This window comes from Pelecanus crispus, chromosome 6 (assembly GCF_030463565.1).
Source record: "Pelecanus crispus isolate bPelCri1 chromosome 6, bPelCri1.pri, whole genome shotgun sequence".
NCBI classification, from domain to species: domain Eukaryota; kingdom Metazoa; phylum Chordata; class Aves; order Pelecaniformes; family Pelecanidae; genus Pelecanus; species Pelecanus crispus.
In genome coordinates, this window is record NC_134648.1 from 57246803 (window position 1) to 57265639 (window position 18837).

The window sequence follows — 18837 nt, forward strand, 5'->3', positions numbered from 1 at the left end:
CTAGACTTGAGACTGAGAAAAGAACAGCAAAAGCTTGCAGAAATAGGCAAGATACAAATGAATAGACCTTTAAAGACTATTTTTAACATAAGATTTAACATAAAATCTTTTCCTTTTTTTGTTTTAACTTCATAGTCATCTGACATCCATCCAGCCAAGACCAAATTTTCAGCATGCAACCGAAGAGACTGTGAAGCTGAAATGGAAACTGATTCTGTTCCTAAGACAGCTACTTCAAAGGGACTGATATTAGAAAGAATGACTCTAGTGCACCTAATGTCCTAGCTCTTAGTCCTCAAGATGAATTCTGCTTGCTCCTTAACTGCAATGTGTCTGGCGACTGGACAGTTTTCCCAGTGATCAGTCAGCCAAAACATTAAACCGTCATAAGCAATATGGCCATAATCAGTCCCTGTTTCAGTGTTTTTTTCTGATGTCAGAATAATTTAGATGCCCGGATATCTGAAGCAGCTGTGCCAATGAATACGTGAGCAGAGAAAAACACAGCTGCTTTCCAATTCAGGAACACTGTTCTGGATTTTCTTAAACATCTGGTAAATCAGATGTTCCTTTAAGGCCAAGCATGATGGGTATCAATAAACTTTCATCTTGCCTTTATGCAGGTAGAGATAAACCTCACACAAGGTCTGAGGGCCTAATGTTGACCCTAGTCAAGCCTCATTGCATGGAAAATACCTACTATGTTGAAGATATGCTTGTAAACAATATTACTGCCACTGAAAAGCAGCAGTAATTTACTCATTTAAAGTCCATGTTGTACCAGTGTAATTATTTCAGCACAGAAGCATGGCTGTTATCTTAAAAGGTAGTCCACTAAAACTTTTAACATGAATACAGATACATCCTTAAAGCTTATTCCATCAACAACAGCACTAACGGCAGTGACTTTGGTAGTACAAACCCATTTCTACCAATAAAACTACACCTGTACAAGGTAGGAAGGACCACTTCAGCTAAATGAGTCAAAGCGGAACAGTTAGAGAATTTTAAGGAGAGAAAGCTCCTCTGGGATTACTAATGATCCCTTCCTGCATGGTTCTGTCCCATAATCATTAGCCCTTTTGAGGAGGGATTAAAACCCTATCTTCATGGATCGCATTGCAAAATAACCCCATCCATTAATGTAAGTGGGAAATATTACCAGCTCAAGAAGAAAGTTTCTCATTAATTCACAAAGTCTTTGGGTCAGGCTTCCACATTATCCTTTCAACCAGGCTAAAGGAGCCACAAGTGAGTAAGTTTTGCTGTGAAGAGCTGTCGCCATAGCATTAGGACCAACTAAAAGAAAAATATGGTATGTTCGAAAAATGTGCATGATAAACACAGCATAAAACCAATGAAAAAGTAATATTAAACAAATAAGACCTAATAACTGATGTAAACGAAGCCTGAGACTTTCTATGTAATGACAGGAAGCTCCAAATAAAGGCTACTGGGTTCATGCCCTTCTAAATCATTACAGTTTCCACAGAAAATATCAGCCTCGTTGAGGCTCTTGGGTTAGGGAGATTTATAGTGATAACAATAGCAGTAGTTTATTTGAGACAGTTAATCAAAATTCTAGCACTTATAAGCCCTCTGTGGAAACTACAAATTTAAGAAGCTAAAGACTAAATATTCAAGAGTAAGCTTGCAATCTACACAAGTACAGTAAATTTCAGTTATGTGTTTCATTATACTGGTGCCTTATAGCTTTTAAGGGGTTTACAACTTGGCTGTAATTATCCACTATGGGGTAAAATTTGGCATAAGAAGAACTCTTTTCCATTCTCTCTTCTTAATAGAAAGTTACTCTCTGCTGGTACTGTGTTCCTTGCACATGCAACACTCAGCAAGAGTTTTTGGGTGTGCAAGCAAAGCAGGTCAGGGCTTTCACTTTGTGGCTTTTAAAAATACGTCTTTCATACACCAAAACCATATTGCCCCTACTTTCATTTATCTTCCATTAATTTAGCCTTCAATTTGTGTTCACTCGCATAGCAAAAGTATGTGGAATTTGTTCATGAACCAAGAGAAATTATACATACAATTACATAAAGCATAACCATGAAGGCCTTATTTTCACCAGAAAAGTCAAAATTCTACGAGGATAACAGGAAAACATGGTGATGGCATTAAAATTCACCAGTGAAAGAATGTCATCACTTCTGCTTCCCCACACTGTGCCAATGACTTCCTGCGTGTCCCCTGGAGGAAGAGGTACCTAAGCATTTCCAACAGAAGAACAGAGTAACAGTAGCTCCCCACCGCAGGATCACTCCGAAAATTCACTGCTAAGTTCTTTGACAGTTTGCCAAAAGCCCTAAATAAAGGAAATACAGTTATATTCAGGTTCTACACTCGTAACACCTTGGAGTCAAGAGGGATGCCAGCTTCAGAAGTTCTCATCCTTGTTCTCAGCAGCTCATTCCAGCACTGTAGTTTGCACCACAGACCCAATGTTTTGTGATGCTACCCTACAAACCAGATCACTGAAATGATACCATCAGAATCTGGCTCTGAATTCCTCGCATTTTTTCATAGAAAAAGAACATATTAAGTCTGCCATGTCCACAGGTCCACCCACCTTGGACAGAAAGGGGAGCAGAAGCCCTGCCTGCGGGCAGCGGCCCTGTTGAAGGAGACAGTTCAGCCCAGAGGAAGGGGGCTCCATACGCCAAAGTCATCTCTTTTGCCAGGTTGCAGTCAAGGTGAAAACCCAACACACAATTTTAGCAAAGCACTCTGCAGTCACTGTGTAGCAAACACTGAATAAATCCCCTCAAAGATAGAAAAGCATAAAGATTTATTATTATTGTACTTATATAAATAAACACAGGCAGACTCTAGTGGGGATTCGATGCTTAGTTCAGAGTTTTGGGTGAAGGCCCTTTTCCAGGACATAATGCAAAGGGACAATTATAACTCCTGCGTTGGCACATGTATTCAACATGTTTTGGGGTATACTAGTGAGGTAAAGCTCCAAATCTCCAAAGTAAGTATGCATGTTTGTCTGGACAAGGAGTAGAAAAGAAATGCAAACACCAGTATTCAGACATCATTTAGAAGACAGAGGTGAAGTAACTTCCAATGTTCAACTGCATAGGTACTTTTAAGCTATAACAAGTTTCCTGGCCTTTCTCCTGCTCTATATTATTCCATTCAGTTGTGCCTTAAGTTTTGCGATATGTCCTGAGCGATATAGTCTCTGTCTGTCTGTAAACATCTAGTCTATCCTGAAAACAAAAAGTGAAAGAAGTCTGGTTCTTCTTCTGATTTTACATCTGAATTCTCCAGCCTTGGATAGTTTCAGTACAAACCAGAATTGTAATGCAGGTTTCTACATTTAAAGTTGTCATATCCTTTACGGAGGTAGGTCACTTTAACATTTCTATGAATTGCTTACAATCTAACATATTGTAGCTACAACTGTTACCTTTGTATAACAGACTGTAATCAAACCAGGGTGAGTGACAACCCCAGAGAAAAAGAGTAATTTGACTAAACTTCTCTGTCTAGGTTTAGTCAAGACTCACCAGGTCTCTGAAGTAGGAAAACATAAAGTATAAATGGAATGAAACCCTAAGGGGGTAGAACACAAAACAAAAACTCTTTAGGTTTTTGTTCATTTATGCTCCATGGTGTATAACCCCAGAGAACCAATAAATGTAGATGGAGCACAAAAAATATGAACTCACCTTAATGTTGCATTTTTTTTATAACTTCCACTAATCCAAATGTTTGCTCCACAAGTCATGTGTAAGAAAGAGTTTGCATGGTTTATATTCCCAGGATCCCATTATGGTAAAGCTCCAAACCAGTTCACTCAAGTATTAGTAAAACTGAAAGGGAAAAAAAGAGTCCAGATTTTCAGCTGATAATAAATCATTTTATGTCAAGCAAAAAAATCTGACCTCTGTTTTCTGGTATTACTTATTACAACAAGACTACAGAAATAAATATGGTAAATAGGGTATTAAATAGAAACATAAATTTTTGCCATCTAAATGCAGATGGCACAATGAAGATGTGCATGAGATTGCTCAATCTGCCTCTACACTGCAGAAAGCTTCTGCATTGTCCCCTTACTACACATTGTTCTCACTAGCTTTCCCTTGCAAGAGAGTATCATAACCTAAACCAGCTTGTTGTCAGGACAGTCTATTTGATGTATGCTCCTTTTGTATAATTATTCAATTGTTACTTCTATAATGCATAGCATTGTCTAATTCTTCGTTACAGTGGTGAACCTCCGAAGTAGTTTACGTTTCTTCTTATAATCCTCCCCTCACCCTACTTCCCTGATGAGATCTGAAAGGAATATTATTCATTCTACAGACAGAAACTTAGAAAGAAAGAAGCCCAACATTTCATAGAAAATCAGTGTGACAGCAAGAAACAGAACTCATGTTGTAAAACCTAGATAGTACATCAGTACCATGGATCATACATCACGTTTCAGAAATAGCTAAGTAGGTTTTTCAGTCATATTAAATCTTCTGAGAACAGGTTTGCACTGAGGTGCAAGGTTGTAAATTGCAGTGGAGGAGACACAGAAAGAACAAAACAAACAAAAATTTAAAAAAAAAAAATCTCTTTTCGTCTCCTTCTTAGACAAGTATTAACAAACACAACCACAACCAGCTCTTTCAAAGCCCCTTTGTTAGAACTGAACCTGTTGGAACATAGCATGTATTCAGGTCCCTCACTTTGCCTTTCCCCTACTGCACCAACAGAAAGAGAAAATAATGAAAGTTGTTACATGACATTTGCGTTTCGGCATGTAGGAGTTCTCCTAAAATAAAAATCCAGACAAACATCTAGAGACAGATTATACCAACCAAACAGTACGAGTGACAGATGTTATTACAACTGTCCTCATGCTTTCAACCATTTAGTTTTCTACTTTCTTGATCCTTTTGATGTCGTCTTCTCACTACTTTTCAGTTATCAGACTCTTCCAGACTGCATAGGATCTGATTTTGTAGTGTAAAAAAGGGAGAAAGAAGCCTTTAGGTTTTCACCAAACACCAGTGAGAAAAAGAACGAGACAGCTACTCCTACTGTCTAACGGCAAAAATGCCGTTTTTTGTAAGTAAACTAAAGCTTTTAGGTCAAAAGTAAAATTGTGTTTCAGTTAGATCTTAAAGTGATATTATTAACTCTAATAGATCTACATCTACATGTAGTATTAAGAACAGATACCAGTGACTGCAAGATCAAGCTTATGGTAACCAAGAGTTTATAATCAACTCAAAAATTAACTCAGGCTAAGGTACAACGTAATTTTAAAGCAATCGGTGGTGACTTCATCACAATCCCATGCATAGAAAACATGTTTTGGAACACAAGGTTTCACATCCCACACTCCCACAGAACAAAAATGTCTAAATAAATCCATAAACTGGCACTTTTGGTGACCTGGAGCTTCCACGGTTCTCAAGCACCTTGCTCGCATTGGAGAAGTCTAAAAATCTCTGAAGATGTGGACTACAACCTTAAGTAACTAGTATTGGTTATCAAAAACACATTTAAAGCCCACCCCTTACAAACCCAGATCCAGTTTAACTCCCACATTGAACTATGCAGGCTAAAATCCTTAATAGTGACTTCCAAAATTACCACTCCACACACAAAAATGCAAAACAAAACAAAACGAAACCCTACCAAGCTCCCAATGTGGCAGTAAGGATATTTATACATGGGAAGTAAAGAAAATATATAAGCATTTGCAAAATTCTGGGCAATATTATGCTTAGACCTGGCTTTTATTTGCAAATCAGGTATGCACTTTAAAACCTAACAATGACTAAATACAGAGGAGATGACATTAAAATTCCACTCAGTGAGACTTCCTGCATATAATGTAACAAAAACACTTCTTTTGAAAACTAATTTTCAGTAATTTGAAAACTAATTTTCAGTGCTGCTGGGTTGTAATTCAATACAGTTTACAGAGATTGGATACACATCGTAGCAACAGGGTAGCATCTCCAAAATGCAATAGCTCTGTAGAGCCAAACTGTGATATATATCCAAGAAGAAGAAGAATCCATTGCTTTTCCCCTTCCTCCTCTGCTGTGCTAAAGAACAAAAGAGGCTAAATTTCTTCTTCTCTTCAAGAGAGCAGTAGCTATGAAACTGTAAGCCCCCTAAAGGACTGACTCATACAAAACCACACTTAATTTCTTCCACGGCAGCTGTTCCTACGTCTTGGTACGGAGAGAGATGCCACATCTATGAGGAAACATGGGTACATTAAGAAATGTTATTTGAGCAGACAGGCACTGAGATTCGCTCTATCACACTAACACCTGCAATATGCACCAAGCTACAATACCCATAAAAAGGTGGATATATCCAGAAAGGGAGGAAAAGCACAAGGACAAGCAACACGGCAGCTGACCCCTTCTAGTATCACTAGAAGCAATGGTGAGCACATTTGTATAAACCAATTTCTTGTCTAAGCTAGATGAGCTGAATAGGTACAGGTGAGTTTAGGTATTGGCCATAATTAAGGGAAATCAGCTCACTACCACTTAACTTCTGAACGAAGGGCACAGCCTGAAGATTTCCAGCCAGAGGTTATCTGCTTTGGCCGTGCATCTTCAGGTCATTTGCTTTAAATTTATAGACAGACTTTGTAGGCAAGGAGAGGGAAAGGCCTTTCTAAATGAGACGACATGGGGAAACCACGGTGGTTCTGCTCTGAAGGGACGAGCACTAAGAGTTGGGGAGTTGCAGGGAAAAAAAAGCGTAAAGAAAATGAATGAGAATTTTACAGGGGGAATAGACATCTCTTTTACGAGGCCCTCACAGAGGGAAGAGTAAAATGAGGCCAGGCTGTCGCTGCTTTCCTAATTGCAAAGGTGCTGCCTCAAAAGGGAGAAAACAGCCCTTAGCAACTTCTTGTGAAACACCCCCAAAAGCAGCACGCGAGGGCTCGTACCTCCCTTGATGCGTAATTCGTCTGATAACGGCTGACATTTATTAACAGCAATTTGAAACACCGATGTAGCGAGACAGCTTTTTCTAAACGGGGATCAAAGACCAACGCTTTGGAAACTCAGGAGGGCTTAACTGCAGCGAGAGGGGGAGAAAAGCGAGGCGAGCAGGACAGGGTAACAAGTGCGAGGCCGCGCTCGTTTGCCCGCGAACCTTTCCTCAGGGCATCGCCTCCAGCCGGAGCGGGCCCGCGGGGCGGCGGGGGCGGCGGGGCGGGGGCCGCCCGCCGGCGCTCCCCGGGGGGAGAAGCCTTCGGACGCGGGGCCTGAGAAACGGGCAGCTCGGCGTGGCCGCGGCGGCCCAGCCAGGGGCTCCGGCAGCGGCAGCGAGGTTTGCCCCCGGCCGCCGCCCCGCCACCCGCGGGGGGCCCGGCCTCAGCGGGGCTGCCCCGGGCGCTGCCGTCGGGGACGGGGCCGGCCTGGCCGGGCGTCCGCCGCTTTCCTTCGGGGTGGAAGATCCGCCACCGCTCCTCGGCCTGCGGCGGGCGGGCGAACAACGGGCCCGGCTGGCAGCGCGCTGCCCTCCGCTGGCTCCCGCGCCGGGCGAAACCTGGTTAAATAAAGGCACGGCGCCGGCAAGGCCGCCCGGGTCCCCGGGGAGCGGGCACCGCCGCTCTGCCCTGCTCTCCCCTCCTCCTCCTCCTCTCCTGTCTCCCCGCAGCGCAGGGGTGAACAGAACGCGCCGCCCGTCTACCTGTGCAACACCTCCGCAACACATTTTATTTACACGAAATCAACTCGGGGCATCGTACATTATATACAGATATTTTCCCCCTCCGACAAGGCAGAGCTTGTGCAAGATTAGTAGCATCCTCTGGAGCGTGTCCGACAGTCCATGGGAAATGTCCCCCCTGCGAGGTATCAGCTGTCGGAGTCCAAGTCACTTTTCCCGTCCTCTTGTCTCTTCTCCGGGGAGGTTTTAGACGCTTTATTCCATTTTTGTGCGTTTTCTGACTCCTCCGAGGAAGATCGTTTTTGCCTCCTCCACTTCGCCCGGCGGTTTTTGAACCAAACCTGTTGCGTTAAGGAATTAAATTATTAGGCAAGGAAAATAAAAATAACGCAAACGCGCAGGCCGACCTCCGCCCTGCCGAGCCCGGAGCCGCTGGCAGCCGCGGCGGGTACCGCGCTGGGGCGCAGGGCGGGCGGGAAAGCGGCCGCCCGGCTGGGGGAGGCTGAGCGCCTTCAGGAGGCACGACCGCCCCTCGGCTTCTGCCCGCAGCCGTGGGATCGGCTCGGCCGGCCGCCTCCAGAAGGGCGCTTGGAAATGATAATAATAATAACAACAAAAGTCTTCTGCCCCCCCCCCCAACCTGTTGCTCTCCCCTCCGCCCGCTCGCCGCGGCCGGCGCAGCCGGGCTGGGACCGCAGCGAGGTGCCTCCAGCCCCGGCGCGTTGAAATGCGAAAGGGAGAGGGTGGAAGGGGGGAAAGGAAAGCAAAATACCTCCACTTTTTCCTCTCTTAAGTGCACCCGTCTGGCCAGCTGTTCCCTGGTGCCCACGTCTGGGTATTTCGTTTCCTGGAAGAGGTTTTCCAGCGCTTCCAGCTGCTCGTCAGTGAAGATAGTCCGATGGCGCCTTTTTCGCCTGCAGTGCAGCTGGTTCAGTAACTGCAGCTCCGTCCGGGACAAAGTGCCCACGTTCATGTAGGGCAACATCTGATGGGGAACAGGGGACATCAGGACTGACCCAGTGCCCTCGTAACCTACGGACAGACAGACGAGACGACGACAGGCTTTGCATGAGTGCGCCGCTCCCCCCGCGGGCCGCCAGCTCCCCGCCGCCCCCTCCTGCCCCGCGGCCGCGGGAACAAAGAAAGCCCGTCCGCCCCGTCCCGGGCGGGGACGCCTTACCTGCGGGGGGCACGCAGGAGCACTGCTGGGCGCCCAGGGGCGGCACGGCCCCGCAGCACGAAGGGCCCACGGGGGACGCCGGCACATGCAGCTGCCCGTAGTAGTAGTTGTTGTAGCCGAGCCGAGATCCGGTGACGGCCGGCGGCAGCGCGGAGGCGGGTGCCACCGCCCGGGAGTAAAATCCGCCGTAGTCGGAGGCGCTGCCGTAGAGCGAGTCCCCGTGGAGGCTGGGGAAGACGACGGGCGCGGCGCTCGGGGGCAGCAGCACCGAGTCCTTGCAGCGAGGTCTGGCCGCCAGGATATTGTCGATGCTGAACATGCTCACAGGCATGCCCCAAACCGTGCCGGGGCAGGGCAGCGGGACCGGCCGGGGGGAGGGAGGGAGGAAGGAGGGAGGGAGGGTAGGTGGCGGTGGTTGCGGTGGAGGGGGGGGGTCGGCGGGGGGGGGGGGGGGGGGGGGGAAGGCTGGAGAGACACGAAATCGAAACTTTTCGGAGAAATTCTAAAAAGGGCTCGGAGCGAAAAAGAGCGGAGCTTTTTCCGAGGGCAGCTTGCGGGCAGAGTGTGCGTGTGTGTCTGTGCGTGTGCGTGCGTGTGCGCAGGATCCACCCCTGGAACTTTCCCCCCTCAACTCTCGCCTGTTTACTGATCTCAACCCAGAGGGCTGCTCGGAGTATAATCCATCTGAACCTCTTCCCTTTTTTATACCCAGGCGACGTCATCCTGGATTTAGTTCCTGGTAATATGCAGATGACAAACAAAACCAGATTTGATTTTTTTTTTCTCTCCCCCTTTTTGGTGGGGAAGAGGTGGGGGTTACACAAAGGAGTGAAAGGAGCCCGGGTCTGTGTATTGAGAATTAATGAAATTAACGTAATCCTTTCCATTAGCGGGCTTTTTTGAAAGGCCCCAGATTTAGGCTTGATCTCTGCTGCACCGGCTAATTGCCCAGGTTAATCTTATTAATGCCATTGTGAAGAAGTGGTTAGCAGCTCCTAGCCTTGTCTATTATGCACCTACTTTGCTCGTGTTAGTTCACATTAGTGGGTGCGATTTCCTCTGTCTGAAGCTCAGATTCATTATTTATGCTTCGAATTGGTTAAGAAGCACTTTTTTAAAAAAATAAACTGCCACACAACCATGCAGCTGCCCCCCCTCCAAGTGTTTCTGTAGCAGGGTTTGAATCTTGCGTCCCCCGGCTCGGAGAACTGAAGGGCCATCGCGGAGTACGCGTTCCTCTGATTTAAGCTTTATGCAGTGAAGCAACAACGTCTTCACTGGCTAAATGAACTTTTTTTTTTTTTTCTTCTCTTTTCCTAGATCACCTGGAGGAACTAGGACGCGTGAATGTTATAAACATTTTTTTTTAACAGGTTCAGATCCAGACAGGCATAACTTTTTATTTTTAAACAAGCCAGGAGGTGGAAATGCTAAAGACCAGTGTCATCTCAAATCCCCGGGTCTGGTAGGTGTTCCGATTTGCTTCTAATCCATCCCGGTGCCTTTTCCTTTCCTTTTCTTTTCAAGGAAGAAGCTTTCCTTTTCTAGCTCAGAAAACAAAGCCTGTAGAGTTGCAATGATACGGAGAACTTTATATTTTGCATGTTCCGTGAATTTAAAATGGAGCGGGTTTAAGTCCCTAAAACTCTTCCTATTAAGACGTTTGTCTCTCTTGGTAGCCGGCTCTTGTGATTTGCAGAATACTTCGTCTGTCACGACTGTCACTGGGAATCCACAGGAGGTGAACTGAATAAGATTAGACTATTTACCCCATCAACCCTCCATCAAAGAAGGTAGGAAATTGTACGCATGAAATGAAAACAAGCCATTAGGGTCCGTTGACGAGGAACACATTATTTTTTCCCAACAAAGAATATGCTCGTTAGCGCTTACTCGCACTTTATCTTTATCCCTCCTTTCCTCGGTATTCCAGGATTTAAAACCGCATCTGAGAATGGTCTAAACCAGACCCCTATTTCTAGCAAAAGGCTCGTATGAACGTTAAAGAAAAAGAACGCCAGGACTTAATTCTCACTTCCCTGATACATCGCCATGTGACTAATTACCAGCATCGTTTCTTTTACTTCAATTTATCTGCCGATCGATTTCTTTCCGCCTTTGGCATTCAGACCTGAGCTTCGTGCAAATTTTGCAAATTTGATCTAAAGTGAAACTATTTGACAGAGGTTTGGGGTGGGGGTTTTTTGGTTAGATTTGGGATTTTTCTGTTGTTGTTTAGGGAGGGGGTGTCTATTTTTTGATTGCTTATTTGTTTGTTTGGGGCTGAGTTTGGGGCGCAGTTTGGGGCTGGGTTGTGGGGTTGGTTTTTTTTTTTTTTTTCGGTAAGCAATTCCCCGGGCGCAGCTCGGTGCCGCTCCGCGCAGAACAGCGCGCTGCTTAATTCCGCCAGCGGGCTCCTCGTTCACCTCCGCGGCGGCTCCGCGGTAGCACCTCTCCGGTGGCCCTCCGGCAGTGGGGCGAGCCGGGCTCGGAGCCCCCGGCAGAGCCAGGCCCGAGGGGGTGCCGAGGAGCGGGGGCACGGCCAGCTGTCCCGCCGGCGAGCAGAGCAGTGCCCCCCCGGCGGGTGCCCCGGGGGCTCGGCGGGCAGCGCCCGGCCCGCGGCTCTGCGGGGCGGCGGAACGGGGCAGGGCTCCCCGCGGGGCCCGGGCCGCGGGAGGGGGGCGGGCGGCGGGGAGAGCGCCCTGCCCCCCGGCTTGCCGGCTCTCGGGGGACCGCCTAACCCCGCTGAAGTCCCGCTCATGCGGAGGCCGCGGGGGCGGTGGGGGGGGTCCCCGCCGCCAGCGCCGGTTTCTTGGGCACTTAGCGTCGCTTGCGGCAGCTTTTCGTCCCCGCGCCTGTCCGGCTTCTCCCAGGTGAAAGCAGCACCGCGGGGCAGCAGTGGGCACCGCGGGGGGCTGCGGCAGCCCCGGGGGCAGCCGCGGCTCCGGCAGGGCAGGGGCCGCCTGCGCCGAGCGAGCGCTCGCCTTCCCCAGCGAGTTTTTCGCTCGGGAAGGCTCTGCCGCAGGATGATCCACCACGCTGCAACGCTTACCTTTGTTCCTCATTTAGAGATTATTTTTTCAAATCACTTGTCACCCCCGTGGGGCAGTTCGCTTTTGTTTTGTTTTAATCTTAGAAGCTTTGCCGCGACCCCCCCCCCCCCCCCCCCCCCCGTTTTTGATACCCGCGCTTCGCGAAACCTGCTCTCGGAGTTCCTCGCTTCACACCCGCTCTTCGCTAACTTTGCAAACGCAAAATTGCGTTAAACAAACAATCAGTTGTCACACAATGTCGGGATGAAATTGTAATAACAAATGAAACGCAAGCAAATTGTGCTGCGGAGTGTTGCTAAGCAATTGTTTGTTACCGGAGGGTGGTCACAGCATGGGTTGAAAGAGAGATCTAAAGAGGAGCAAAGCACCGGGCAGAACAAGCTGTTAGGTACGAAATAAAGTAAACACTGCACTGATTCTCAATATTATTACCCAAACACGATTTCATACCAAGCAATCACCATGCGCAAGTCTATGAAAATGCGCTTGTCGAGAAACCGGCCGGCTTTTTTATTTCGAGGAATTAAGGAGTAATTCCGGGGCCGCAGAGCGCTGGCTCTGCCCGGCCCGGCGGCGGGAGCGGCACCCAGGGCTGCAGCGGGGCGCCGGGCCCCGCCGGCTGGGGCCTCCCTCCCGCCGGGGGCAGCCGCGGAGCTTCGCGCCCCGCCGCCCGGCCCCGGAGGGCAGAGCCGGGCCGAATCGCGGGCTCGGGTGGGTCGCCGGCTGCCAAACCCTCTCGGAAACGGCGCTTCGCAGCACCTCGCTCACCTACAGATGCCATCACCCTTCAGCGGTCCCCACGTTTGTTTCAAAGTGATTGCATCATGACTTCGCGCGCGCACACACACACACAATCATAGAATGCGAAATTACGGTCATTTGTTCCCAGAATAAACTTATCTTGAACTGATTAGGAAAGTCAGTCATTTGAAAACGAGGCAGAAACGCGTTTTGGGTTGGTTTTTTTGGTTTGTTTTTTTTTTTTTTTCCTAAAGTTTCCTCGAACAATATCAGCTTCTAAAGTTTTCATTCATATAAACTTTATTAATGAAGATCTTTTATTTAAATGTCATGGGGATTTGAAATTTAGAGTAAATTATGAAGCATGCATGTCTTGCCAAGTCATGGGTCAAATGCATTTGTGAAAAACTGCTAAAAGAGCATATGGTTTTGAATTTTTCTACAATGACTAGTGTTTAAATAAATTGCTTGTACTGCTTAACTTCATGTATAATTTTGACAGAAATTGGCCTATAGCCTTTTGATATGTAAACATTTCAGGCTTTTATGCGGTATAAAAAGACACTTGCTTTTTGGGATCAGCTAAAGCAGTCACCCTGTAATTCAGAAAACTGGCACCTAACATTACATTCTTGCTACATTTCAACTTTCAAGTGGCAGCATAAAGGGGAAAAAAAGAAGGGACATTTCAAAAGCAATGTCCAATTGGAATTAAAAACTGCAAATGAGGTGAGAATGTGCCACTCACTATCTGATTGAAATGGGTAAACCATAGCACTAAAGCGAATTCTCTGTCTTGTTTTCTAAAAAACAGACGAATCAGTTGGAACAGACTTCAACGTAGCGCAGACCTGACTTGCATGTCAAATTAATGCCTTAGAACAAAATCTGTCTAAAGTACAAATAGGTGTGATAAAGAAAACCCAGATATCCCTTCTGAATTCTATCAGTTGATTCTCTTTTACAGACTATCTTGGTCTGTAAAAATTAAAATGGACTTTTATATATGGAATATTACATAAAATGTATATAAATATACCATAATCCCCTGAATCACCACTTAGCTAGCTGCGTGTTCACTTGCATTTCACCAGTTCCTAAGTCTTTTGCAGTTTTTGCTGCAGCAAACATCCCATTGACTTCAATTAGGTTTCGGTTTTTTGGTGGTGGGGTTTTTTTTTTGTTTTTTTTTTTTCTTGCAAAGAGGAGAATAGAACTTGTGTAGAGCTTCAGGATACAGCCCATAAAAGTAGTGGAGTCGCTCAGTTTTAAGTCTCCTTAAACTAAAATGATTTTGTACAAGTATAAATCCACCAAGCTACTGAATAAATCCATTTATTACTAATATAAGTCTCACATAAATAAACCTCCTAATGTTGATTGGATGGATAAGCCTAGCCCAGTGCTAGACAGAACAGGACCTGGATAGTTGCCTGGTGCCAGACAGCTCAATACGTTTATTTCCTGTGTGCTTTAGCTGGGACTAAGCTGAAGTTGGAAAAAGGTTTAAATGAACTATATAATTTCAATCTGTTACTGTAGTAACATTCATATTTATTGTATATGTCAGTTTGTCATACACAGAGTTCTCAAGATACACTACCTCTTTTGTTAGTGGTCGGAGGTGATTTTTTTCAGGATTGTAACGAGTCAACATAGACACTTTCTGTTGTAGACAATTCAGATGCTATAGCAATTTAAAAGCTGATATGAATTCAGTCTGATATGATGTAATCTAATGAAGAGAGTAGAATCTCTTAAAGGTTTCCACGAATGTGAACAAAGGCAAAAGAGAGGTTTTTTGCAGGTTTCATATGTATTCCAATACACAACACACTTGGCAAACAAAGACGTGTAACAGTAGTGATACAGCAGGACAAAGACTTTTGCTCTAAACAGAGGAATCTACACCTAAAGTGTGCAAATCGTCAAAAAGAAGAATCTTTTAAAATAATGCATCTTTTCAAAGGGACAGTGGGAAAACATTTTGGGTCCTTGACTACAGCTGCAGGAGTCAACAGGAGGATGCCCTGCTACTTGGTAATTTTGGTTTCCATCAAATGCAGTTTGAGTGAGATACTTTACTCAGAGTTGTTGCGATCAAATGTGTTTAAGCTCAGTAAAATGGGATGATCTGGACATCTACATTAAGAAAAAGTTTCATGCCAAGGCGTGTGCTGTAGAGGCTGACACAGCAGAAGTCTGCTGCACACACGTGACTGACCCATGTTTTAGAAGTGGCGTTCTATCGCAGTGCAGCCAACAGCCAAGATTTCTCCTGCAAATTGAACCGTGTTGTAACAGTGGGCTTACAAGCTTCCAAGGCAAGGTGGCTTCACTCTAACCCTTTAGTACTTAAATTTTTCTCTGTAAGGGTGAGTAATTCTCATCCCCCATGTTATACGCACAGTCACATATAACGGTGCATAGGTAGATATATATGTGTATCTAATCCCTACATATAATGAGCATAAACTGTGCTCATTTTAAGCATCATTATGTTATTAGATCTCTGTCTATGCCAGGTTTTATACTAATATAAGTACAGAAATTTAAAAAGCGCCAAAAGGCTGCTTTCCTGATTGACAAACATAAAGCGAACGTAAGACCTCTGTTGCTGATTTGCCTTTTTCCAATAACTGAACTAAGTTTTTGGATCACCATGTAGCACACTGGATTTTAAACCACAAGAGATCCTGAGCACACAGAGCTACAAATCAAGTCAACAGAAATTGTGTGTGGTCAGCACTTATCATTCTACACAAGTATTATTACATTGGCTAAAGCTCTTCTTTGTAGCACAAACTGTACATACTTAATGCAACCAGAACCTCTCCCCTCTCTGAAAAGGCCCTGGGAGATTACACCCAAAGTAGCTCTTTATTTGTAATGCAAAGAGCCTCAAAAGGCTTTTCTAGGGAGTTAGAGCAACAAAGTCAGCTTTAAAAATAAATAAGCCAACTGCACAAAAGACAGCTATTGCATTGTTTCCTGTAACATACACGTGATGTATTTTTGAAACTTCTGTGGGTTTTTAGGAGCTTTAGAGTTTATTAATATCACTGTAGTATAATCAAACAGTTTTTACTCTAGTGGAAATAGAACTGGGGCCCAGTCCCACACCTATGGAAGTCTGCTTGGTAATTGCCAGTGATTTTGAATCAGAACTGAAACAGAGAGAGAGATCTTCCAGCTAAAAGTCACATTATCATTCCCAAACACCATATGACTGAAACCTAACAGACTTTTCTGGAGTGAAGTTTGCCAGATACATATCATGAAGGTTTACATTTTTAAAAAATACAGGAAATCATATTAAAAATGAAGGTCAAAAGTAAAAAAAAATTGATAATTACAGTAGAGAAATATATAATGAAGGGTAATAGATTTAAAGTAAGCAAGGCAAATATGCCAGAAGGAATTACAAAATTACTACCTTGGTTAAATGATATTTTGAACTAATGAAATAAATAATATCACTATAATCAGTTTCAGTGACCAGTGGTTACATTAAACAGATAAAACAGGATCATCCAGTGAAGCAACTGAGGTAGAAGAATTATTAATGCTCTCAACCTTAATCTAGGTCTCTAGATTAAACCACACCACTGTCAGTCAACTATATCTCCATTTGAGTTCTAATTTATGCATTATGGGGAGAAAACAACAGCCTATTTACAGCATGAAGGCAAGACCCAAACCACTAAAGGACAGAAGTAAAAAGTTATGCTTATATGATATTCTAAAGCTTGAGTTTGTTTCTTTTTACTATTTCTAAAGCCATTTTAGTTTGTAATGTTGGTACATTTAAGAGTTTTGATACCTGTCTGAAAGTCATCAGAAAACTTTAAAATTAGATATGTTTATCTTGAAGTCTAGATTAATTTATGGCTATTCCCTTCCTAACGAACCATCCCCAGACCAGGACTAGATTTTTGAAGCCCTGCGATATATGGTCACCTATAGTTTATAATTTGCAGCTTATACTTTTTATACTTTGAATCTCATCTAATGAGATAAGGATTTTTTATAATTTGGGACTATATAATATTCTGGGGCAACAAGTACGTCATCTGCTCCCATGAATCAGGGATATTATGCCAGTATTTATCCATTTGCAGCTGACTTCAAGATAAGACACTTTGTCCTTTGATTTCATCTTTCCTTCTGATTCTTATGCACTCCTTCCATGCAGTCCAGTCTTCAAACTTTTGGTTTGGAAGGAAACCCTGTTCTTTTATTATAATGTAAATTCTGAGTTTTCTTGATGGATTTGTTCCAAAGTTTTACTAAGATATGCAAGATCATGGTCTGGGCCCAATGCCTGTTTCAGGAGGCTGGTGTGGTGTGCAGTTAGATATGACTCTGGACCAGGAACTGAGCTGAGAACGTTATACAGCAGCCAAAAGTCAGGGATAGTTCCTTCTGCAAAAGTTTTATCAATGACATCATCTTTGTTTATGTGCTGACATGGCATAGCATGCTTTTGAGAGTGAGGGTGAATTGTTGCATAACTTTTGCCATTGGTAAAGTATTCTCAGAGAGAGGGAATAATGACTCTTTCCCCACTCTGGCTCTTGCAGTGGATACATCAACATACACTGGCAACAGATTTGAGGATTAAATAAGCTCGAAACTTTGATGGATGGATATCTGCATTTCTTGGGGCAATTCTTCACTGTGCTTTAACCTCAGGGTAGTAAATATGCATTAGCTACCACACTGAGAAAATCCAATGGGCACAAGGCATTTTGGGACAGATCTAACCAAGAATGTTAGTGCACAAAGAATGTGAATTTATAGAGCACTCTTGGTCTACACTAAATCTGCACATGGAAAAGCTTTTTGTACTGAGAGGACTTTGAGCCTTTCAGACATCACATCACATGTACCATGAGCATCTGCACGGCTAGCTTGAAGAAGACAGTGAGTCGCAGACCTATACCCTATCTTACTGCATGCTCCTAAAGAAAGCCCATAGTTTCACAGAGCAGGCTTACCTTAAAGTAAGCTGTGGGCTTCTACCACTTCGTGTTCAGAAGTGACCTAAAGATAAGGAAATGTATGCAATTTAGCAGCAAAGGTCTTACTGAGACTCCAGGTCTCTTCAGAACTCCAACTTTTAGCCCAGTAACAGCTGTCATGGTCACTGTCTGTACTTACGTTTTGCTGCTCCAGACCTTTGAACTTCATGTTGGTTACAAAATTTGCTGTTTTGAACAGGGCATGAAGATAGATTTGAAACAGCAGTTGGTGACAGCAATGTCTACTTGTTTTCGTTGTTAATTTTGGCATCTATCTGAAAGGTTATCTGCCTGTGTAAGACATTGCAAAACCCATGATGGGTGTCATATGAAGTTCCAGTGTATATAAATTTTGTAACATACATTAGACAAAACCTCTAAAAGTTTTGGGGAACTTTCAGAACCTTTGTAACCCAAGAAATATTCCAATACATAGTCTCAGTCTGTCCAAAGCAGGTAGTGCACTGTTTTGGTTTCCTTTGATTGTAAAATATTTTCTTTACAAAGACCTCTTAAGGCATCAGTCACCAGCCGACTAATGCTTTAGTCTAGCAATTAGAGTTTAAATCCCACTAATTTTAGGTTTCCCTAACCTCAGCCTGCCCTAATTCAGCAAAAGGAGACTGGCCCATGTTGAAACATTAGCAGGATCCAGGGAAACCAGAGAACAACTTTAAATATTTTGTACAAATATTCCCTAGCCTATACTCTGGCCCTAACAACTGGATTCTTAATTCTAAGATGATTTAAACACGAAAATCAAGCTCTCAAAAGAGCTATGTTGAAAGAAATCTGACTTTCTTGTGCACAGAATGCCTTGACTTCAGAACTCGCTGTGGTTAACACAAACGTTAGCTTAGCATGCCATTTGCTTGCTCTGTTCTCAAAGAGAGAGTGATATTCAGACAGTCTTCAGATTGTGTTTTAAATTTTCTGGACTATATACCACACTTAGTTGTGTTGCATGTTGCTAAGTCTCAAAGAAGTCTCAAGGAGGAAAACCGAAGCATTCACTCTCCTCAGGCAATCCAGGAGTTAATCTACACACAGCAATTCCACGAATACATTTATTCTGAGATAATTCTTGATTGAACTGGTGTCATTTCTTTGTGAAAATCCAGAAGAGAAAATCTAGCAATTACAAATTTAACACTATTAATTC

General features: G+C 44.3%; 1 protein-coding gene across 1 annotated transcript; it reads right to left on the reverse strand.

Annotated features, from left to right (window-relative positions):
* Nucleotides 1–7865: 7865 nt before the first annotated feature.
* GSC (goosecoid homeobox) lies at nucleotides 7866–9579 on the reverse strand. The gene is given in 6 exon segments (XM_075713182.1): nucleotides 7866–8018; nucleotides 8450–8709; nucleotides 8858–9284; nucleotides 9287–9382; nucleotides 9384–9441; nucleotides 9443–9579. Coding segments are annotated over 6 exon segments (1131 nt in total).
* Nucleotides 9580–18837: the final 9258 nt, after the last annotated feature.